The sequence below is a fragment of the Dromaius novaehollandiae genome, chromosome 8 (genome assembly GCF_036370855.1).
Source record: "Dromaius novaehollandiae isolate bDroNov1 chromosome 8, bDroNov1.hap1, whole genome shotgun sequence".
In the NCBI taxonomy this organism is placed as follows: domain Eukaryota; kingdom Metazoa; phylum Chordata; class Aves; order Casuariiformes; family Dromaiidae; genus Dromaius; species Dromaius novaehollandiae.
The window spans coordinates 38,245,302-38,269,015 of record NC_088105.1 but is presented as its reverse complement, the minus strand read 5'-3'; the positions used below and the strand labels follow the sequence as shown (position 1 = coordinate 38,269,015).

The following is a 23,714-nucleotide window of genomic DNA, read 5'->3' as shown; positions in this document are numbered from 1 at the left end:
TTACATCTAAATACACTTACTGTGTAAGTGTATTTGCTCACTGATCAAATACACTAATGCTAAAATGTCTTATATAAACTACATACCGAGCCCATTCCTGGAAGTAATAAGCTATTGATTAAAGATTCCTTACATTTTTTAGTGACATTTCCTGATAAAAGTCCCATTTATAAGCACAGATTACATGTTTAATATGCATTGTTTTAACAACATTAGTTTGCTAAAGCCATTTGTTCTAAAGTTTGCTTTATCCTGTGTTATCAGAATTGTAGCCGAATTCCTCATATGGTTAAAGGGCAAATTCAGATACCTTTAGTCACCTTGTTCCACAACAAGTCTCACTGAATCAACTGGAGATTGATGATTAGAGAATGAACAAAGAGCTGGGACTGAATACATGGCTAAAATGAGGGTTACCATTAGACAGTGCAACTTCAGAGCATCTGCACGACTAAAAGTGCCCCAGGATTTCTAAGTTTCACTGTCAAAGTGTTCCAGAGTTTTTACTGTTTTATCAATGTGGTTAAAGCAGTAAAAATTTCCAGAGTTTTATTAGCCTGAAATGTGCTTCTACATTACTACTTAGTTCACATATGGGAAGGGAAATACATCCTAAACATTACTATAACTATGTTCACATAAAGGAATGTAGGTAGAATAATCTGTAAAACAGTATCACTAAAACTGATAGAGTTACTTTGCTACAAATTTGTACATAAACAAGGACTAGTGGGAGTGCCTTTCACAGCTGCTACATTTTGGACACAGCTAGAAGTCAAGAATGGCACTACCAAGCAGGGATGGGGTTGTTAATTCAGATTTACTGTAGCTTGGCTACATTAAAGTGCTTTGTGCATAGAGAACTTTTCTAGATTTTTTTTTTTTAAAATTCTAAAATATCTGAAAGAACTTGATAGTTTAGTCTGCCTGAATGACACAGCATGGAAGACAGGTAATGCTACTTTGCAACAAAGTTGCTTTTCACCTTAAAAATTACATTATGTGAAAATTGCACAGCTTTCTGATTACTCTGCACCTTGCTTGGCAAAGGCAGGAGCTCCCTTTTCCTTCTAGGATTTTGCGAAACGTTCCTCTGCTATATTTAGTACCCAAAACCTACAGCCGTAAATGTTTATTTCTCCCAAATTACCAGATTCCACAGCCATTGGTCAGACATGCCATCTCCAACCTCATCTTACCAGAGCTGCTAACAACCACCTTCTTCCTCATTGTCCGATCAACGTTTCTCTCTAATCACCCTCTTCCTTCTCATCTGATCCCTGTTTCTCTCTAAATATCTCCTGCTAGCACCATTCAAACATGTGAGTAACATGACTTTTAATACATTTCACATGAAAGACAAAGTACCAGCAAAAATAAAAACAACATTAAAAAATATACACCGGCTCTCACCTAACAATGCACATTAAGTGAGTGCCTGGCATTCTCATTACTTTTATCCTAAGCATCAGTACTGCTAACCCCACCTACCTGATCCACAGGCATGAACCTAGCACTAGTACAAAAGCCCATATAAAGAGGAATGCGAGTTAGAAAAGACCTTATGATCTCAGTAAAAGAGAAGATGGGGATGCTATGACAGAACCATGAAAACAGCAGCATTTCATCTTTGTAACTGTGGAAGCCAGTTTTGTAATAATAATTGTTTGTGCTGCTGACTTCCTTTAACACCTGTGACCCTGCTTGTCGTGGCCTCATTGCCTGCTGGAAACTTGGCAAGAGACAAGAGAAGAGATATTAGGGAACCAATGCGACATCCTGAGAGAGGCCATAAAGTCCAAAGGTTGAACAGAATTGCCAGGAGCAGCCCGATAAACTAAGGAAGTGCGTGGCTCCGAAGAGACAAACTGCTGCGCCTGAGTACACTGTGTTCAAACCCCGAGAGCTGCGCCCCGATGTCTCGCACGCTCTACAGTACGCCCTATCCACGGACCTCTTTTGCCAGCCTCTCCCAAATAACCCCCTTGGAAAAAAACTATTTTAAGCCCTTTCTGGAACCATTATGTGACCATTCACTGCACATGCCAGAATTCCACAGATCTTAAAACCAAAAAACATTCCTTATTATTTGAGCAAATTAAGTTAAGATGGCTTGTTAATTTAATTAAAAGAAAAAATCCAGTGTAAACCCCCTTCTGAATTAGCATATTCAAGCCTTTCCAAGATCTGGCTCCAGCAAAGAACTCGTCCTTAAAAATCTATCAGACTGTAACTAAGCCTGTAACTTGGCATGTGAAGTAAATAAGTCAATAGTCAGATCCTTCAAAATCATTCAGTCAGACCTTCAAAAATATCTAAGAAAATACTTAACATTGATGAGTTTTTCTTCAGGAGGAGAGTACAGCAACTATGGTTTCACATTAGGAAGAATACGGGACACAACTTTAAGTATTTCTGCCCCCTTCCTATCCCCGGGCTGCGGCCCACCACCCACTCAGTGATACTAGCACAACTTTTTTTGTGAAGCCACACTATAAAACAGGGCAGAAAACTCTTTTCTGGCTTTCAGAACGAATCCAATCAAAAACCCAGCGTGGCCCCCACAAAGAACTGAGCACACACAAGCAAAGAGGCAGCCAGGGGAGAGAGGAAAGAGGACACGAATTGTTTTGAGCTCCTATTACTGCTGACCGCTCTATAATGGAAAGCCATAAGCTAACAGGCTTTCGGGACTACGGCCCCGGGAAGGGTTTCGCAGGGTGCACCTCCCTGCCGACGCTGAACCCTGCGGGGCTCTGTCCCGACGCAGAAACGTGCCGGTGCGCAGAGGCTTGCAGGCTCAGCCGCTGCACTCGATTATACGTTGCATTATTCCCTAAGTGCTTATGCGCTGGCGGGGAGGGGAACCCCAGCAGTGCTTGTAAACACGCCGGCTTCCTTGGGAAGCAGCAGCAAAATCCATACGCACGGCTCTCCTTGTAAGTAAAACGCCCGACGGGAGGGCTGCCCTCCCCGGGGAGCTCTGCTGCGGGAAGTGGGAGCAAGGAACTGCCTTTTTAGGACTGCGGCCGAGCCGAGCTGGGAAGCGCCGGAGCAGGAGCGACGCTCCCACGGCGGCCTCCGAGGCCTTATAAGGAGAAAGCCAGGTATTTCCCGGGCTGAGCAGGCGCTGCACCGGCCGAGCGGCGAGGTATAAGGCAAGGCAGGGCCCCCAGCACGGCCTGGCCTGCCACCCGCCATGGCCCCGCGCCACACAGCCCTCCAGCCCTGCCATCGCCAGCCTCCCAGCATTTCGGCTAGGCCTTATTAGGAAGCGGAGAGGCTTAATTAATTAAAAGATTATTTTCCGATCTGTAAAGCCAGATGGTTTGTGGGTGAACCGTACTTGATTTTAATGTGACATTTTAAGGCAGTCAAGGCAGCATTTTGGAGCGCGAGTCTCTGATGTCAGGCATCTTTCTAGCTACCTAAACAGGAGCACAGATTTTCAGAGGTGATGAGCAACTGCAATTTCTAATGACTTTAACAGACGGGGCAGGATACGCAGAGCCTCAGATACTGAGGCAATTTGCTTAAGCAAGCTTTGGGAACACACATGATAAAGATTTCTCCCCAGCTAGCTAAAAGTTAGGGCTGCTTGACAGAGGAACAAAAAGATTTTAGCATCTTTCAGTTTAAACTAAATTCCTTTTTAGTAAATGTTTTATTTTGCTGGGGAGCACAACAAACTAATCCACTTTGGGCCAGACCCATCTATCTAGGATGAATGGGTAAACAGTCCTGACCATGAACAGTCCCATATTATTGCTCTCTCTACTTTCCTGATTCTAGTTTTCACTTGGGGGCGGTGGGGGGGAGAAAGGCCACGAGTAAAAAAAAAAAAAGTACAATTTTCTCCACAAATACATATATTTTAATTTGATTTTAAATATTTCTCTGAAAATGGCAATAAAAATGGAGTGTCCTTGAATATTTTTCTTTGGCAAAAAAGCCATTTTCCTTTAGATATGATTTTTAAAAAATCATTTACAGTATAACATTAATATCAGACACTATCTATCCAGGGGTCATGCAGCATCCCAGGTCTGAATATGAAATGGCATATCTGAATTCAAGGAATTACCTAAGCATTTTGCCATCTTACTTTCTCAAGGTTAATCGTAGAGAATTGCCTGCCCTGAGATGCTGTGTAGCATAGTCGTTAACAAAAAGCAGCAAATTTTAACCCAGAGATATGTGAGCAGCTTGACAGTTTTGATCTGTATCTATTTTAAATAGACAGATGACAAGTGTCTGCTCCACATCACAAACTACTGCCATCATTAGTGCCTTCGGGTAATAATCCCAGTAGGGGAGACCAGAACTTTGATTAATCTTGCCACATCCCATTTGCAACACATTGGCAAGACAACATGGGCGAAGTGCTAATTACTTATGGATAATCACAGGGCATCAGTTTCTAGGATTTCGTATATGAGGCCCGTCATGAGAAAGGAGAACACAGACATCACGGAAAGCTGCATTTAAACTGAAAAATATCTAGATGCATGATAAACTTACTCTGCATGAGCTGAGATACTGTGTAGGCCTTATTCCAGCTGGTGACTGAGCTGGGATTACATTTCCGCAGCTCCAAAGGAGCACTAGGGTAAGACTGCTTTCATAAAAGGAACAGAAGTTTGGACACCAGGTTTCATACTGTAAATTTCACCTTTAAAATAACTTGCTTGCCAAAGCAGTTCAGCAGCCAGAAGGGGAGAAAAGGAGGCAAACTATTCCCCTAAAAGCAGTGATTGTGCTATGCTGCTCAGGTACATGAGGCATCACTCCAGAACTGGGGTATGTTGGCTCATTAGGAGCAATTAAAAAAAACTTCCAAAAACACAACATGTATATATACCACATGCATTTGTTTATGCAGCTGCAATGAGTGATGAAATCCATTTATGAGCTGAAGTCACAAGATTCGAAGCACGTCTTTGTTTAATCTCAGTAAGTCATGACATTTCCCTGCTACTTATAATAATGTGATTTGGATCAACATTTTCAAACTTACGCACCTGGTTTTTAACAGTGCTGACCAATTGCATTTCTCATCTACTTCACTATTCCTGAACCACCACTTTGATTAAGCATCCTAAACACAGATAAGGGAATCTTGTTTTGGTTTAAAAGAGGCACGTAATTTTTGAATTTAGCTTATATTCTGCAACCCTTACTCAAATGAGACTCTATCCAGCCTGCAAACAGCATAAATAAAAATCAATGAGACCATTAGTGGAATGAATACTTACAGCATCAGCCCTTCTGTAACCAAAGTCTTTCCAGATGGATGCCCTTAAAAGACTTAAGAAGGTTAGCTGTAGACAATAGCTTTCCTTCCAGCATGTTGCTGTGACTTGGAAGAATAAAATGAAGCAGAGAAAGGCAGCATTAGTGCACTAAGTAACAAAGGTAAGAGAGAGTGTTCAGGAAAAACAGATTAAACACAACTATCAAGATGTGTCTACTTTGTGTTTATAAACTGTACAAGGCTCTAGATATATTTCTGTAACTTTAATGGTATAGGAATCAGTAACACTGCATGTAAATCAATAACACATTTTTAGCTTTGATTTTAGGAAAAACAGTATTTGCCACTACTGCTCATGCCATTGCACGTCTATTAGCTTCACAGACACATCTGTTGTTTTTCTGAGGATCAGATCAAAACTGAATGAATCTAGGATCACCCTTAATATAAAGTGAGTGATTTTTTAAATTTTTACTAGAAGGGAAAAGAGATTAGACTTCTAATCTGAACAAAAAGTGAATATACCTAACACAAGAGCAGGATGTCCTAGACAGAAGGAAGTTGCTTAACCTTTAAGGTCTGAATAAAGGTGTTCCTCTCTGCATCCATTTCCCTGTTGTTTCTCATGTTCAGCTCATCCATCTGTTGCTTTTCGGAGTCCCAAATGAGGGAGGAAAAGAGATGGATTTTACAGCACGTCCTGAAGACCATCAAATCAAGGTGGCAGAAGGAAAGAAGGAAAATGCAAGGATCTTTCACCTAGAACATTCTGCTCCAAGTTCTCTCTTGATTATACTGGAAAAGGCCTGTTAGCTCAAGTACCTCAAGTGACATCACTGCAGTACAAGACAATTTCTTCAGCAGCTTGGACCCAAACTCTTAAGAGCTCCAAAAATGCAAAAGCCAAATACTTTATGCATAATTGGCAAAGTCAATGTATCACCTAACTGCCACAAATAAAAGATGCAAGGTACAGGAATATACGCTTATGATCTGTTTTTGTTTATGTAAGAAAATAACATACACGGTCACCAGTCTCCTTCCCAATGTGAAAAAATCCTAAAATGATGATAAACATGAGGCAGCCTGGGAAGCAATGAAACTCTTAAGATGGAAAGGGGCACCTTTTCTGTCATTTTCAGATACATAAACATTGGACCTATGTTTAATGTTACACACACGAGCATTACCATTCACTCAGGAAGAGAGAGCATGCTCCCAGTAAGAAAGTATAACGGCTTAATTGGCTTCCCTTTTCTTATGAAGGCTGCATCACCCAAATAAAAAAGTCACACAAGGTCATATCAAACAAGCATCTGTAATCTGACTGCCACGTCGATTTACATAAGCCAGATATTTCCATGGAAAAATAAATTTAGATGCAACCTTCTACCTAAATTCTAAGTGTCTACAGGAGTTTTATCCTATATTGCTCTACTTCCAATGTCCTGTCCAGGCACTTTCCTTTAGTTTCTTGGGAGCTACTGTACCAGTATGCGAGAGAGAAAAAGACTACAACTATGAAAAATCAGAGTAACAGCTGGAAAACATGTATCAGTAGAAAACATTATTTAATATGTCAGTCGACATGAACTAAACCCAGCTGAAAACCTCTGAAAGGGTACATTAAAAAATAACTGTGAGAGTGTTAAGTAAACAGCTCCCTTACTGGGTTTGCTATAACCAACTAAAATCTTTTTCCCCTTTCCACATGAAAGGAGAGTCCTAAAACCACATTTTGCATATTTTATTAGTTCAAACCTTTTCCAACATGGTTCCTGGGGCAGAGCAAGTCTAATAAACTTACAAAAATGAATCTTAACATTGTTCTGAAATAACAGTATTAAAATTTGGTGCAGTGTGAACTACTAGGACTATCAATAAATGTCTGCTCTTATTCCCAGATCTTTAATGGAAATCTAAACAATTTTTTGCCCCTAAGAGTCACAATTTATTGAACCTGAACTAGCATAAGATTTAGTAATCAATATTACCCATTTCATGCTAGTCTCTGACTAGTTTCATTAGAGGGAAGAATTGCACATTTGGAGAAAGAAAAACATTTTTGCAACTGTTAAAAAAAATCGTAGTGGAAAGTTTCTTGAACGGTCAGAAAGCTAGAGGCTATCCTGCTAGAAACAGATTAGCAGGCAGAGAGTATGCAAGGTGGTCAAAGGTGTATGGGAAGCATAATCTATCAGATTGATAGCACCACTATGTATATGGTACAATTATATCTTATCTTCCCAGCCCTGCAACCAAAATAAACCACATAGAAGTCTTGGAGTCTGATTCTGTTGTCTTTAAGCACACACCCCTTCGGGTGGTGACCTAGGACACACCACACATCTTTTATTTCATGTAAGACAAAATCAAAACAAATATAATCAGTATTTTTCCTTTTAGGACTCTCACTGAGACTCTTTGATGTGTTTTCCCTCTTTTTTTTTTCCCCTCTCCTTTTCAAACATCACACTCAGGGGTTTCTCTGAGATTATAATGCTCCAGTTTTTATGTAACCTCTTCCATGCAGGCGCATTCCCAAGCTCTCAACACAGCAACTGTTGTAACAGTACACAGCAACACTACACCAAAGAATACCTTGTCCAAATGAAACCAAAAGGGAAATTTAGATGAGTACATTCTGCTTAGGTTGGAATTTTGGCTCAGACACAAGAGTTAACACTCCTCGTCTTGCAAAAAAGAAGCTCTACTGGAGATACTGAAAATGAAAGTATCTCTAACTCAAATCTGTGACAATCTGGTCACTTATATAGCATGTTTATACACTCTGGGAAATTTTACCCATATATATCCATTTGCGAAGGGGAAATCCTTGGTCCTACTGGAGTTAACAAGGGGTTTGCCATTTACTGAATAGACCCAAGATCCCACCAGTATGATTTAGGCCCGTGGTGTAAAACTAATTAAATTTCTAATTTCTATCTGGCTGCCTGCCAATTTTTCTTTGTTTCAGGAGCAATTATTTATATTTACATTTTATCTTAATTCTCTTTAGTAACATCCCTATTTACGCAGAGAATCCTTAAACAGATTACCACATCCTTTTTAATGTTACCTAAGAGGTGCGTTAGTGCACTATAGTTTTAAACTTTTTCAGACACGCTATTAATAAAATGCCTAAACTTTAAATAGGCACCAGGCAAAACCTGCCTAACTGGAACACCTATAAAATGCTATGTAAACAGCTGCCCTACATTTATGCTGCCAGTAGATTCATGAGGTTCTAGAGTTAATTTCCATTTATCAGCTAAGATTTACTGACAGCGCCGGTATTTATTTCTGTTCTTCTCAGCTATGTTCCATCGAGTCACTTTGCATGGGGGAAGCAGGAGCTAAGACAAGACCTGGAAACATCATCTTCACATGGGAAGGTGCCATGCTAAGAAACTGCTTATTGAACCTGACAGTGAGCATATAAACTATGTTAGAGGGAGTGCACACACATGTACTCTCCATACGGGGGAGGACAAGGCGGTGAAAGTCAAAGCTATTACAAGATAAGTACAAATTAAAGACATTGTTTTTAATCTCCAGGATACTAAAATATTTTTGAGAACTCCCAATGCTCGGGGGAGTAGGGAGGGAGAGAAAAGGGGGAGGGGCAGCAAGCGCCACAGAAATGTTTCTTATGGTTTATATCCTCTTTGCGGGCGGGGGGGGGTGTGGAAATCATCCTACTAAAAGCAACGGAGGATTTTGAAACCAACAGAAAAGCACTTGCTTGACAAAAAAAACAAAACAAAACAAAAAACAAAAACCAACAACAACAAAAAAACACACAACTTTCTAAAAGATAGCTTGTCCTTTGCTAAAACTTCCCACTATGCCTCAAAAAAGCATACCCTGGATATGCACTTTTCCAGACAGCTTTGCAAATGAAATGCTGTTTGGTTCAAAACCTGTTGTGTATTTTTACCAGTGTGGCTATTCCTGTCAATTGTCTCTTGATTACAGATCTGTGAACAAAAAAGGAGTCAGAGCTACACGGCAGATATAAGCATAACTATTAAAGTTCATGGAATTTTCTACATTCCCCTTCCTCACCCTGAAACCTTAACCCTTTAGTGAATCTTGCCATATACATTTCCTTTGTTCGGCTGCCTGGTGGGCCACCTGGAAAGCATCAGCCTTCTGTGAAGAAAACTCCTACATGCTTATTGAGAATTTCCTTAAAATGAAGCCTTGCCTTCCACTATCATTTCCCAGGAAGGTATATGACTCTATCACCACCCATATCAGATTCAGGCGCAGAGACGTGTTTACAGTACGTGCAGCGGCTCAGATAGGCTGGGCTGTTGCAATCCTGTTGCAATCCTGTGCAGAAAACAGAATGTGAACACTGGCATGCTGCTCCCACGCCCTCCCCTTTTCACAGGCTTTACATTAACTCCGTGACACCCTGCTAGGCACAAGGTTTATTTACACAATACAAAGTCTTGAGACTCGCCTTCATTTGACTGCAACGTTGACAGCCTTACGAAGCAATACTGACTATAGTAAAGGTGTATTAAGAATCAACTGAGGACCACGTATGAATGAAATGTTTTGAAACTCGCATGATTGAGTTTCCAGCTGCAGCGTAATTCTGTTTTAGCCAGAAGCTGTCGGGACAAACAAATGAAGCTCCTGACTGTAATGGAGACCACCGAACTCCACTAACATGGTGGTGCCACAAGGACTCCACTTGGGATATGCCAGCGACAATCTGGAAAGAAGCAAATCTCTCCTTCCCCAGCCATTCAGTTTTTTTCCTGGGAGAGATGTGAACTAGATATATTTCCCAATACAGTTCACCTCACGGTTGTGTCAGCACAAGGGAGGGGACAGTGTGGGAGCAGGAAGAGGGCAGGACTGCCTCTTTTGTCAGCAGTGCTGGCGGTAAGTGCTTGTGGAACTACATTGTGCTGATTTACATCTGTAAAAAAAACACTCCTTGGTTTTCTTAAAAATTATTGCTGTATGCATAGCATTTAAAAATATACATGTACATAAAAACATGCAAGAAAGCTTAGGTGCAGATTTACTGGGTGGAGGCGGCCAAGGGGGCTTCACCTCCCCACAACTAGCCATACCCAGTCATATGAGGAAGGAGTGGCTGTTGTACACGTCCTCTTCCCCAGGCATGGGATGTATAATGCAGAAGAGTTCCTCCGTTTCACATGACATTTTGCTGTCCAAGCATCGGACAAGCACTGGGACTTCTTCCTAGCTTCCAAGCATCGGATAAGCATTGGGGCTTCTTCCTAGCTTCCAAGAAACTATCTGGGCGATTCTGAAGAAGATTCAATCCCTGTGCCTCAGTTTCCCCTTCTGTGAAAGGAAGCCGTAATACTTCCTACTACGCGATATTTTTGACATTAACAACAGCAAATCACTGCGAGAGCCTCTCGCAGCAGAGACTCTAAATGCAACGAAAAAAACCCTTAAAATAGAGCTGACCCATAGCAACGGGAAGATATCCAGTCAAAATGTCAGACAGCGACCAGAGAGTGAAAATGGCATAAATCTAAGTGCCAGTATATACTCTGCACAGTCCTGGGTCAGTTTCAAAATGCGTTACAAGGCTGATGAACCAATAAAAATGTCAATGGTTGATATCCTAAAAGCAAATAGGGCCAGTAACAAATATTTTATACTAATAAGAACTTAGATAATCCGAGATCTTCTTCCAGATGAAATTCCATTCCTTTTCTGTACCTTTTTTTCTTAAGGCTATTTTTGATTAATAATATTAGTTCATAGCATTGGTATAGCATCTTTTTCCATAGATCTTCTTACTTTACCAGGACCTCAGTCTCATCATGCCCATTTTATGGGCAGGGAAGCCGAGGCACAGAGAAGCAAAAGTGACTTAAGGTCATCCAGCAGGGAGGCAAAAGCAGGAAAAAACAGGCTTCTATCACATTTCAGTTTATTCTGTTCCCCCTTTTTTCCCCTCTACAGATGTACAGAAAATAAGATTACTTCTCATTAAACTCATGAGGTGATGTTAAAAACGTGAATAATTTTTTCCTTTACATTGTAAATTTTCCTGGCTGTCTTGAAAGAACACATAACCCCCCACCCTCCTCACCACCATCACTACAGGGTTAGGTAGATACTTTCCAGATCAATAAAATAAACATAAAACAAACCACTGCTCTCATTAATATTTATATAATCATCTAGGACTGAAATTGGCTATCATTGAATTGACCTCAGATCTTTGACATAAATGCCTACTTGAAGCACCTGGCAATAGGCTGTAAGCATCCCCACCCAAAACATCTTTGTCTGGACTTGCAGGCTTTCCAGCCACACACCTTTTCCTATACTGACTGTAAGGAACGCTGGAAAACATCAGCACAAAACGTGCTCATATAGAACAAGGCTACGTTGTACCATTAGCTCTTACAACACACGTGCTTAACCTCTCTCACATGACTTACCTGAGTCCACAGACCATTCTTAGCCGAACAGAAGCCTCAGCAAATATGTTCACATTACAACGGGTACCCAGACCTTTAAATACTGCAAAGCCATTTTTGGAATGTCTTTCTATTTGTGCTCCCTTAAAAAAAGAAAAAGAAGAAAAAAAAAAAGTTGCATTTCAGCTAGCAGGCATCCCAGCCCTTTGGCTTTTGCTTATTGTCCTTTTATCCTGAATTTTTTTCTTGATCTCACCAACTTGTTCCTAATATATTCAAACACTATATATTCAAACATTGTGCAAAATATATAAAAAGGCATATTCTCAACAGGCTGTGTAAATAGTCCTGTGAACGGACCAATGTGTCTGCCAAACACACTGCCTGTTGTTCATGGAGTACCTCTTCTAGTATGTATGTGAACTGTGCTCCCAAACCTGTTGTGCAGAACAAGATCTCAGGGAGGGATCAATACTGACTGCGGATACAATTTTCCATCTCTACTTCCCTTCCAGAAGTGAGGAACACATAGGCATTGCAGTGTCTGCAACTACCTACAATTGTTGCTGAAGAAAGGAAGAAACACCACCAGTTCTGAAAGTTGCAGCTAGCTTGGTTCTCCTGTGCAAGTTCCATGGGGTCACTGTGGATGAGAACAGGATATCCCCATCCTGTGAGGGGACAGGGATGGCTCGTGCAGGTACGCAATTGTGCTGATACGTCAACTGTGATCAAAGCCAGGCTGTTTATTATTAATCGCCTGGGAGTGAGGAAGAGTAGCAGTTTAGCAGCCTCTTGTACAAAACTGAAGTCTCTAGCTGTGTTTGTGCTTTTAGGTATCCTCTTACCTAGGCCATGCCCTTTTCTCCCTACAATGCCTTCCTTAGTTATTTGGCAACCCTTAATGCACCCACACCATGACTCCAACACAAGTGACTGTCATCCAGAGTGAATGCTTCCATTTGAATTACATGAGCAGGCACTCTGTAAACTTCCCCACAGGCTCTGCCACTATAATCCCTGGGAAGGAACAATCTGCAGGACCTACTTTCACTGCTCAGTGCTTTCCCTGTTTATTGCTACTGCTGGCAGAACCAAAACCATTACTCAAATTCAGATAGGTGTCCTTACACCTGTCAGCCACCAACCACTAGTGATATCCAGTAACAGAAACTCACCGTCCACACCTAAGCTGGAACCCATAGCATGGAGAAGGAAAGCTTGATTTTTCATTGGAAACCCCTAAGCTCTACAGTGTTTTACACTAGCATTTTTGGTCTCATGCAGACTCGTTTCCTTTGCTTCTCTTGTCGCAGGCACTGCTTTATTCCAGGTTGCCAGGAACCTACTGTTCCAACAGCTGCTAAGATAGAGTGAGGTGTCAACTTTGATAGAATGCCAGATTGTTTATTAATTAAAAACCCAAGCATTTTGTATCCATTCTAAGACCATAATCAAAACTGAGTTATTTCATCAAGGGCCCTCAACGGTTAAACAGCTTCTCTGAGGCTTACAATCACAATCTGCAATCATAAATCAATGTATTTTGTTGCCACTGCGTACTTTAGTATGTGTTTATGGGAACATCGGACTGTCAGCTAACTTCAGCTCCCTGCAATGAAACTGCCTCTCAGTAATATCTGGGATCTCTGCCCTGAAACAGGGTATTTTTTTCATCAAAGGTGTTCATTTGCCTCCTCAACACTCAGAGTTTGTATGTTTCTGTTTGTATGTTACAATTTTTTCATGCTGCCAGCTCACAAGGCTGAACACAGCGTCTGCTTCCCATATGCCACACGTCCTCCAGTGCCTCCTTTAGAGCTTACCTTCAAACCCACTTCATTCTCTGGGCTCCCACTGTGGATCAACTGCTATTCTGCCAGCCTTGTTCATGTGTAGAGGATTTTTCCGATTGGAAGCTCCACAGGATGGGGACTTTGCCCAACTCTGTCATTCTCAGAGCACTAGGTATGCTATGGTATAAAAATAATGAACAGAGAGACATTAACAGTGTGACATTTAGATTTGTAACAGCCTAAAAAGCATGGGGAGCAAGACCCCAGGGTCCTTTTCAGACTCATCTCTAAGCAATATGGTTAGCTTCTATTCAATCAGTTTTTTTAACCAGAAATATGCAATATGTACAGTTCTTTCTATACCAAAGAATATAGTTCACTAATCATCTGAAAAAAAATATTTCTCAGCACTAGCAATGACCATCAAAATCCTCTATAAAGCTAACTGGCAGTAGGAAAAATTGACAGTGAGTAATCTAGTAAAACAACTATTGGAAAAACATAAGATCATTCTATCCATTTTAGAGACAATCACATAAAATCTTTTCATTCTTGGTTTCAACTGTGCAGACAGCTTTCTTAAAAAAGGAATATGTATATATATTATATATATACATATTTTTTTAGTGGTTCCTTCCTTACTTCTGCACTCTACGTTTACAGTCAGTGTTGTTGTCCTGCCCCAGAGGTAACCCAACAGGTCTTGCAAAGCCTCCTAACTTTGCCCCACCTCCATCATTCACAGTCTTGTCTCTCTAACCTATTCATTTTCCTCCCTTCCACAAACTAGTAGTTTCAAAGAAATTCAGAGATTAATTAAAATGATTGGTGGGATGAGTAGGTGAGGGGGACAGGCTAAAGGGCTTGACAAGAAGAAAGATGAAAAGGACTAAATGAGTATAGCTTCGTTATGTGATGACTAATTGAGGGTGGAGGAGATGGACATGATACTAATTTACAAGTGCCGGTAGTTCTGAAGAGTCTTTTTCATGTGCAAACTGGAGGCTAACTCAGGACTAGTGTTTGGTCTTGTTTTACAGATGTGGTTTCAGTGTCCTTCACCTCAAGTTCAGAGCCCCTCTCTTCCCCTGGCCTATACATTCCCACGCCTCCCCTCGTATCCTCAAACTTTTTTTTTTCTTTTTTATTTCAGCTCAGCTTTCAGCCAGATCCAGTCCTTGGATCTCTACCTGGCTACATGAGTCCTAGTGGGAGCAAAAAGCAAGGCCACGGAAACCTGAAGCTGGCGGTAGAAGATGTGGCACCTCTTTTAGCAGTGGTGTAGACTCGGATGGATTTGAAGAGACTATGAAAACATACATTGAGGAACCAGAGAGGACTTGGGAGCAGGAGTACCAGATGTTCTGCAAATTATCTTCCTTCCACTCACCCTAAGAAAACTCTGCTATTTTTGCGCTGTCACTCCCAGCTTCGTTTAATACATTCCAATATAGGATATAAAAGAAATATGCTTGCTCCTTCCCACTCTTCAAACTCTTGCGTGTCTCAGCTTGGGGAACCTGTTCTATAGTAATTCCTCAAACAAGTGAAAAGCAGCATGGAGAAGAACCACGGATTCCCAGTCTCACTCACTTCATGCAGCAGTGAAACAGGATAGCGCATTTAAAAGCGTGAGGTGAGGAGGGGGGAAAAAAAAAAGAGCAATAAACGTATCATGGAAGCATCTCCATTGAGGGGGAAAGCAAGACACTGTAAAATATTTACGTTTAAAAAAGCACTGCATGAAAACAAGCTTCTTCTTTCTGTTAGCACTGTTTCCTTTATGAAAAGAGTAGAAACTACCATTTATTTTTTTACAAGTGGTCAAAAAAATAAGCCAAAAGCATTTGTGTTACAACAGTGAAACAAAACAATCCATTTGTTCCTGAACACCAAATATAATTTGGACGGATGTGGTATGTACGAGAAATTTTAATTTGTCCCTGAAAAGCCATTTAATTATTCAGATTATCTGACTGCCTCAGTCAGTCTTGTATTGATTGAGTAGAGAACTTTATAAATCAAAATCTACATTACTGCTGGTCAAAGTATCTGCTTCTCACATCAACAGAGATATATAGTTAATTCCCAGTCCCTACCCACAAGTTAGTTTATTGAGACATGTAAATGGCTATGGTTTATAAATGCGTCGGTAAGTGTTCTTTCATTCTACTAAAGGTATATTTACTTAAGGACACCAGGAAAGGGGGAAAAGGCCCTAAAGTAATAGCTGTTTAATAAATCAGGAGCCTAGTCACCAAAATTCCCAGCTCCTTGGCTGATGGCCACGAAGGATCACTGCCTCTATATTCACAGGGCCTACTCTTGTTTTGTGATCCGTGGCACTCAGTGAATCTCAAATGGTAAACCTGGCACCTCGCCGAAATCTCAGCCAAGACTTCTGTCTTCAGCTAAGCACCTGCTCACCAATCATTCCCGTATTAGACTCAAAGAGGTAGAAAATCCCCTCGGAACAAGCAGCAACGTCAATTTGTCTGATTCCAGAGCCTTCCTGCTACGCACAACCTTTATGACCAGCTTGACTGTCTGTTGCCAGCCTGGACCAAATAACCCCGAGGTGAGTAGCAATTAACATCATGAGCGGACTGATGGGTGTCCCCCACAGCCACAGGCCTCAGCAGCAACATGTCCCCAGCAAACTGGAATGTCTAGTCCTCAAACTCCACCTTTGTAAAAGGAAGGAAGTCAAAAACTAAAACGGGTGGGGGGGGGGAAGAAAAAGAAATTAAATGACTTGAGTGAATATGTCTATCCCAATCCAACACTCACTGAAGCTAATGAAAAACTTGCATTGATATGGGTGGGGCTGAACTGGACCAACCATAAGGGAGCAGTTTTTCCAGATTACACAAAAAAATTATTAATATAGAGCAGTTAAAGCTACACCAACCATATTCCTGATTTGTAGCTGGACTTGGCTTTCTAGGACAAAACAGACTTACAGAAAAAACAAAAACATAAATCAAAAAGACAGAACTCTGACAGATTAAATATAGCAACAATTCATTGGCATGAACTTAATTAGTATTATTTGTCTATACAGAAAACTGATTGAAGCAAGTGATTTGTACAGGTTTCCTACGTAACAGAAACCAGAAAAAAAAAAAAAAACTTTTCAGCTTCATTTAAAAATCATTCTTATTTCATAATAAAAAACCTCCACACAACAAACTGCTTAAAATTCCTGCCTTACCTTTCTCCAGAGTTTCTTCCTTGCACAGACAAGCCCTTTATAAACATCAAAATTGTACACTGACACAACAGAGAGGGATCATTTACAGTGTATCTCAGTGGGGAGCTTTAAGGCAGCAAGAATGTAAGGGCAGCCCTATCACGTCCAACTAGATACCCTATCTCTGACAGTAGCCAGCAGTGGATACCTAAAGCAGCACATAAAATCAGGGCAAGCACACAGCAGTTTTGCCTCAGGATGCTCTCACAGACACAAGGCATTTGCAGCTTTGGGGTTTCCAGAACCAGAGATGTATTGTATTCAAGAGCCCTTAAGGGATTTTTCTTCTGTGAATTCATCTAATCACTTTTAAACCCATGAAACCTTTAGTGTGCCAAGGAGCTCCAAAGCTTAACTACGCATTTTGTGCGGAAATATTGCTGGTTTGTTCTGAACCTGCCACTTTCATTTGATGCCCCCTGGCTCCTGTGTCAGAAGAGTCAGCAACTGGCCTCCATTTATCTTGTACGTAATGATTAAAAAGGAGCTAAACAACTGCTTCTAACATTCACTGCATTAATGAATTTAAGGGATTTTCTTATGCATATGCGGTAATTCATGCTGTTTTGAAAAACACCATGCAGCTGAAACTACAGTGGTAGCTGAGTAATTTCAAGTAACCTGCAACGCACACACGTTGCCTACGTGAAGGCAGCATGTATACCAAGAGCATACAGAAGGCCACTAATTCATGAGCAAACTTTGTATTTCATGCTATGGATTGTTAACGCAAATGTACTAAGAACTGCAACTGTTTTATGCATAATGCCAGTTAGCTTACAAAGTAACACCAGTGCTGGCCATGTGGTCAAATGTATATACTGACTGAAATCAGGTGGGAACACTAGGGGGAAAACAGAAAAGAAAAATAAAGAGCAATAATGTAAGACTTTTATTTCACAACTGCTTTTGTTTGTTTGTTTCATTGTTGTTTCCTATACTGTAACTGGTAGATATGTCATTATGTCTCGAAAAAAATAGTACAGAAGAATTTGAAAGTATCTTTTCAAACCTAGATATAAGTTTGTTGGCTTTACATATCACAAAAAGTGATTCAATACCGTAGACCACATTCTGCAATGGGGTAAAGGGCTGGACCACTCTACAACAGAAAACTTGTGCGTTAGAAGCGCGGGGAACTGCCGCTCCACTCACAACGTGATACAGTACACCTCTTCAGCCCCGTCCATCCTTAAATAGCTGCTGCACTTTATCCCAGAGGTGACTGCATGTCAGCTTTTACAAATTCACACCTCCCAAAGAGAAGAGGGTGTGCGGCAGGGCGAGGAGGGGGAAGGTCAGGAAAATGAATCCAGGCAGTGGGGCACACCCTTTTATTAGAGAGATACACTAAACTAACACACGCGAGTCTGTCATGGACTAGTTAGAATAAACTAGGTATCAGCCATCTGCTCCTGCACCGAGAAGAGCGCATCAGCATGGACTTGAGTCTCCTTGATTAGGGCCCTTCTACTCCAGCTTTTTCTTTTCTTCCTCCTAACCAACCTGTACTTCCACAGCACTATTAGGACACTCTTTCTAAAATTAGGCTGTCGTTGTCCCCTCCCCTTGGAGAATGAGTTTAGAGAAACTCATCTGGAACTAGTTTTTTTCTTCCTTTTTTTTTTTGGGGGGGGGGGGGGGGGGGCCCTATTTTCCCGGCAAGTCCCGAGCCCGGGAACAGACACCACCGATTAACGTAGTGGCAATCGCGCCCTCATTTGCACGGCCGCGGCCACCGCGGGCTATCAGATAAAACGCGCATAACCGAGTGCCGGGGCTAGCGGCGGCCCGGCGCTCCGGGGCCAGAGGGGCCCTCCGGGAGGCCCCCGACGGCCGCCCGCCGCGCCGCGCCCCGGCTCCCGCCAGAGCCAGCAGCCGGCCGGGCCCGGCCCGGGCCGGAGGCGAGGCCGCGGAGGCGGCGGCGCGGCCGCGGGGCGCCCCTGCGCGCCGGCAGGGCGGGCCGAGGCGGCGGGGAGCGCCGCGGGAGCGTGGGCGGGGGCCGCCCCGCGGCGGTTTGTGCCCTCCGCGGCCCCGCGCGCGGCCGCCTCGGCCCGGGCGCCGCCCCCGGCCCTGCCTGGAAGGCGCACGGGCGAGGGGACGGCGGGCAGCAGGGGAAATCACGTGAGGGTTCCCCCCCACCCCCCGCTCCCGCGGAGCGCCGGGAGCGCCACCTTAAGGGCCGTACCACCGGCGGGGGAGGGCGCGGCCGCGGCCAGGGGCACCGCCGGCGCACGGCAGAGCGGCGGCCCGCCCTCGCCCCGCCGCCGAAGCAAAAACACAACCCCGAAAAAAGCAGGAGAAAACCGGCGGTTTAACGGCGGCGGCTCCGGCGCGGCGGTAAGTGGATACGTGCCCGCCGCCCCCCCTCCGGGCGGCCGTTGGTACCTGACCGTTAAGGAGGCGCCCCCGCCCCGCCCGCCGCCGTCCAACCCGGCGCGAGCTCTGGGAGCGGGTAACCAGATATTCAAAACAATACGTCAGCCCACAATGCCCCGAGCCGCCGCCAGCATTACCTCATCCCACAAGGCCCCGCGCCGGCGCTGAGAAGCTTCTAGGGGCGGGGTGGCTATGGAGACCGGTTGATATGCAACAGGCCGGGCCAGCGGCCCGCCTCCCCCGGGAGATGCGGCGGCAGCCAATGGGGAGCCCGCGGGGTGACATCATGGGCTATTTTTAGCGGGTTCCCGGTCGCTGATAAGTGAAGGCTCCACGCCGGGACAGGGCTCAGAGCGCGCGGGGCGGGCGGCAGCGCAGCGCAGCGGAGCCGGGCACGGCGCGGCGCAGCACGGCCGGCGGCGGCGGCTCCGCCGAGGGGAGCGAGCGAGCGAGCGGCGAGAGAGCTCCTGCGCGGCGGCTCCCGCGGCCGGGAAGTACTTGTGGCAACTTGTGGCGGCGGCGCGTCCCGTCCCGTCCCGGCGGCGGAGGGCGGCGAGGCGTCCCGCGGCACTGCCCCGGCCTCCCCAGCCCCGCGGGGCCAGGCGGGCCCCCTGCGCGGCGGCAGCAACAGCGGCAGGAGGAGGCACCAGCCCGCCCGCGCCCCGGCGAGAAGCGGCGGCGAGCCGGGCTGCGCCCGCTGCGGCCGGGCCGCGGAGCCCGAGGCGGCTGCGCTCACGCCGACTTCCTCTGAGCGGGGCGCGAGCGGCGGCCGAGCAGCTTCTCTCCGCCGACCGCGACTCGGGTACAACTCCGCGGACTGTGTTCTATGACTGCAAAGATGGAACCTACTTTCTACGAGGATGCCCTAAACGCCACCTTCGTGCCGCCGGAAAGCGGCGGGTATGGATATAATAACCCCAAAGTGCTGAAGCAGAACATGACTCTGAACCTGTCCGATCCTTCCAGCAACCTCAAGCCTCACCTGAGGAACAAGAATGCCGATATCCTCACCTCCCCCGATGTCGGGCTCCTCAAACTGGCGTCACCCGAACTGGAAAGGCTCATCATCCAGTCCAGCAACGGGTTAATCACCACCACTCCGACCCCGACGCAGTTCCTCTGCCCCAAAAACGTTACTGACGAGCAAGAGGGCTTCGCTGAAGGCTTTGTGAGAGCCCTAGCCGAACTGCACAACCAGAACACCTTGCCCAGCGTTACCTCTGCTGCTCAACCTGTTAACAGTGGCATGGCACCTGTGTCTTCTATGGCTGGCAACAGTAGTTTCAATACTAACTTGCACAGTGAGCCTCCGGTGTACGCCAATCTCAGCAACTTCAACCCCAACGCACTCAACTCCGCGCCTAACTACAATGCGAACAGCATGGGCTACGCACCCCAACACCACATAAACCCCCAGATGCCAGTGCAGCACCCCAGGCTTCAGGCTTTGAAAGAAGAACCTCAGACTGTACCTGAAATGCCAGGGGAAACACCTCCCCTGTCCCCTATTGACATGGAGTCACAGGAGAGAATCAAAGCTGAGAGAAAACGCATGAGAAACAGAATTGCAGCATCCAAATGCCGGAAAAGGAAGTTGGAAAGGATTGCCAGGTTGGAAGAAAAAGTGAAAACTTTGAAAGCCCAGAACTCAGAGCTGGCATCCACTGCCAACATGCTCAGAGAACAGGTTGCACAGCTAAAGCAGAAGGTCATGAACCATGTCAACAGCGGGTGCCAGCTAATGCTAACACAACAGTTGCAAACTTTTTGAAGAGACTGACTTGAATAAGAACTATGATACCATGGTAGAACTAAACAGAAAACCCAAAGTGGCAGATACATAAAGCTAATGGTAAAAGCTGAAAGGTTGAGTCCTGCCTGTGCTCTGCAAAGCGCATGTGTGGAAAGACTGGCAAGCCTTCAGCTTGAGTTAGTAGTGAAGCAGTCAGCACCGCTCCAAGAAGTGCTGTTCCTGCTCAGATGAGACGTCAGATCTTCGTTTAACATTGACCAAGACCTGCATGGACCTAACATTCGATGATCATTCAGTATTAAAGGTTAAACTGCAATAGAAACTGTAGATTGCTTTCTGTAGTATTCCTTAAGAAAAAAAAAAAACAAAAAAGTGGGAGGGAGGTTTGTGGGAGGCTGATCAACAGCAACAACAAAAACCTATTCTGCCTGCCTTCAAGTAAATTGTGTATGTACATATCTTTTTTTATTTTATTTTATGAAAGTTGATTAATGTCAATAAACTACATGACTTTGTAAGTTATTTTTATGTTGTTTATTTGGGCACTGCCCAGTATTGTTTGTAAATAAGAGGCTTTTTTTTCTTCCTTTTTTTTAGCACTCTGAGTTTACTGTTTGTAATAAAGTATAATTTTTTTAATGTTTCTGTTTCTGGAAAAAATCTAGAAGGTTCTATTATATTTAAGAAAATAAAATAATTAAAATGCATTTCCCCCTCACACTTTTTTTGCCAGTACCCAAGTCAGGAAAATACCCTTTATTCTGAAGTCAGAAGGGCAGGGATTATGTTAAACTTATTGGATTATGTTAAACTTATTCTGTAACTACAGGCATGTCCTGGAGAATGTGTGAGGAGTAGAGGGAAAAGTAATGTGCTGGCCTTTAAAGGAATATAACTTTTTGAATCTTCATTATCGTGTAGTTTAGAGTCTTAACTTGATTAGACTGCTTGCCATAATCTAGTGGGCCAGTTTAGAGAGCTGATTCAAAGTTAAGCAGGTTGGAGAAGGGTTGACTGCCACTGCATGAAATTGCCCCATGCTGTAATAGTCTGAACTATAACAGGCTGCTTTTTATTAAACTAATGCCCTTAACATGTGTAAGGCAAGAGATTGGGGGGTTGGGGTTTTTTGTTTTGTTTTTTTAAAACAAGTTGTAGCTTTTAAAAACTTGAAGTATTCAATTTTATTCCTGCCTGTTTCTTGCTAGGTAAGAGCTGATCCTTGTCTCTTAAATATTAAGACAATACTGTTGTCACAGTAAAACAATTCCATAACCCCTTCCCTATCTTGAATTCCTTTCCCTTTCAGATGTTCCTGCAGGCTCTAAAGTTTTTACCAATAGAAAAATTGGGTATAAGTTTACCTAAGTTTACTTAGGCTAAGTTACCTAATGGCAAATGAAGAGAGTTATAACAGCTTTTCTATCACTACTCATTCAAAAAAAAGAAAAAGAAAAAAAAGAAATCTTGTTTCATCTTTTTTAATACAATGACAACATCTACCTTAGAAGCATACTAAACTTTTCAGTGGGAAACAATTGTTTCCAACTGTTCCAAAAATTTCAACACACTTGCACTCAGTTCATTTAATTTAATATGCATATACTTGAAGGAAGACCAGATGTTTTCCTGCTTGATATTCAGTGCCAAACAGCTAAGAGGAGAAAGATACCATCAAAAGAGAGGCAGAAAATACTAATAATGAGTTATTATTAATGAAGTAACCATATTAACTTTTTAGAGTAGGCAGCCTTAAAGTTTTCTTTTTTCCTTTAATTAAAAAAAGGATAAGCATAATTTTAATTGAAGGGTCAGTCTTGCTTGAAGTCACTTCATAAGGTGACTGTGTAGCTGTATATATTTACATTTACTGTTATCAAAATGATACCCTGAAACTTCCAACTAATGTGAGTCAAGAGATCAGTTCCTTAAAGGAAGCATCAAAGTACATTTTCTCTGCTGTGATTTTTTGCCTATAGCACATGGATTTTATCATGAGGGGTTGTTTTAATGTTTAAAACATAATACTATGGTAATAGCCTTCCACACAATAACACGAGTATCAAGACCGTCACTGTTTAGATGCTGTGTGCTGCTGTCAGAGGCATACAATTGTAATAACACTAACCAAACAAAGGGTTACTAGGAGGATATTGTAGTTTGCCAAGAGAACATTTTGCTGATGTCAGCAACCCGGAAGGTAAGTTGATTTTGACCATATGTAGGAATAGACAGCAGAGGGATAATACACAGCACTGCTGGGTGTGGTTTTACAGGGATTTAGCAAGTGCCAACTAGCAAAATAAGCAGGGCAAGGAGATTAATTACCTGCAAAGGTGCAGGTTTAACTCTCAGCAGTGCTGGGTTATGGAATAGATGTTACTAGCAAGCATTTTGCTTAATCACCTAATTACGTAAAAAATAAATACATTATATAAAATACTATGTTAATTAAATACAGCTGAGTGACAGTCTGCTCCACCCTATGCTAATATGCATATACACACATTTAGTACTGCAGTTATATGTTTTCTCTCTTAAGTATGACATTCTGTAGCACAAGGAAGAAAGTTACAGAGTAACAGCACTGCTAAATCAAGAGGACATCGTGCGATAGGTCCATTTCCGCGACACGAGGCACTTGTCGCAGTCTGCTTCAAGACATGCTGGTGACCGTATCAGAAAAATCTACCATCAACCAAGATAGCAGTTAATGCCAGCTACGCAGTTTCACTAGGGTGAAATAGCATGAGCCCTTCCACATATCTCATATCCCATTTGGGGATCAGGCCTAAGAAAGCACAAGCAAAGCAAGTTTTTACTACCTCCGCCTGTTTTGTAAACAGGT

The 23,714-nt window shown here is 43.2% G+C and overlaps 1 protein-coding gene and 2 long non-coding RNA genes across 5 annotated transcripts in view; 2 read left to right on the top strand and 1 right to left on the bottom strand.

Annotated features, from left to right (window-relative positions):
* The window catches only part of LOC135329068 (uncharacterized), a 177,870-nt gene that overhangs the window by 131,201 nt on the left and 22,955 nt on the right, over nucleotides 1-23,714 (bottom strand). Inside the window, exons 2-3 of the long non-coding RNA XR_010390275.1 lie at nucleotides 13,512-13,658; nucleotides 11,707-11,828 (exon numbers count right to left, since the gene is read on the bottom strand). This is a non-coding gene — a long non-coding RNA (uncharacterized LOC135329068). The remainder of the gene's footprint in view (nucleotides 1-11,706; nucleotides 11,829-13,511; nucleotides 13,659-23,714) is intronic.
* Nucleotides 2,794-6,233, top strand: LOC112986064 (uncharacterized). Of its 3 annotated transcripts, XR_010390337.1 has the most exons (3): nucleotides 2,946-3,107; nucleotides 4,883-4,953; nucleotides 5,888-6,233. It is a non-coding gene; the product is annotated as an uncharacterized LOC112986064 (long non-coding RNA). The 3 variants fall into 3 exon arrangements; XR_010390338.1 differs by lacking the exons at nucleotides 2,946-3,107; nucleotides 4,883-4,953 and adding an exon at nucleotides 2,794-2,939; XR_003259915.2 differs by lacking the exon at nucleotides 4,883-4,953.
* JUN (Jun proto-oncogene, AP-1 transcription factor subunit) lies at nucleotides 19,414-21,505 on the top strand. Its single transcript, XM_026105134.2, has one exon. The coding sequence runs from the start codon at nucleotides 19,940-19,942 to the stop codon at nucleotides 20,882-20,884; it is 945 nt and encodes a 314-aa protein (XP_025960919.1). The 5' UTR covers nucleotides 19,414-19,939; the 3' UTR covers nucleotides 20,885-21,505.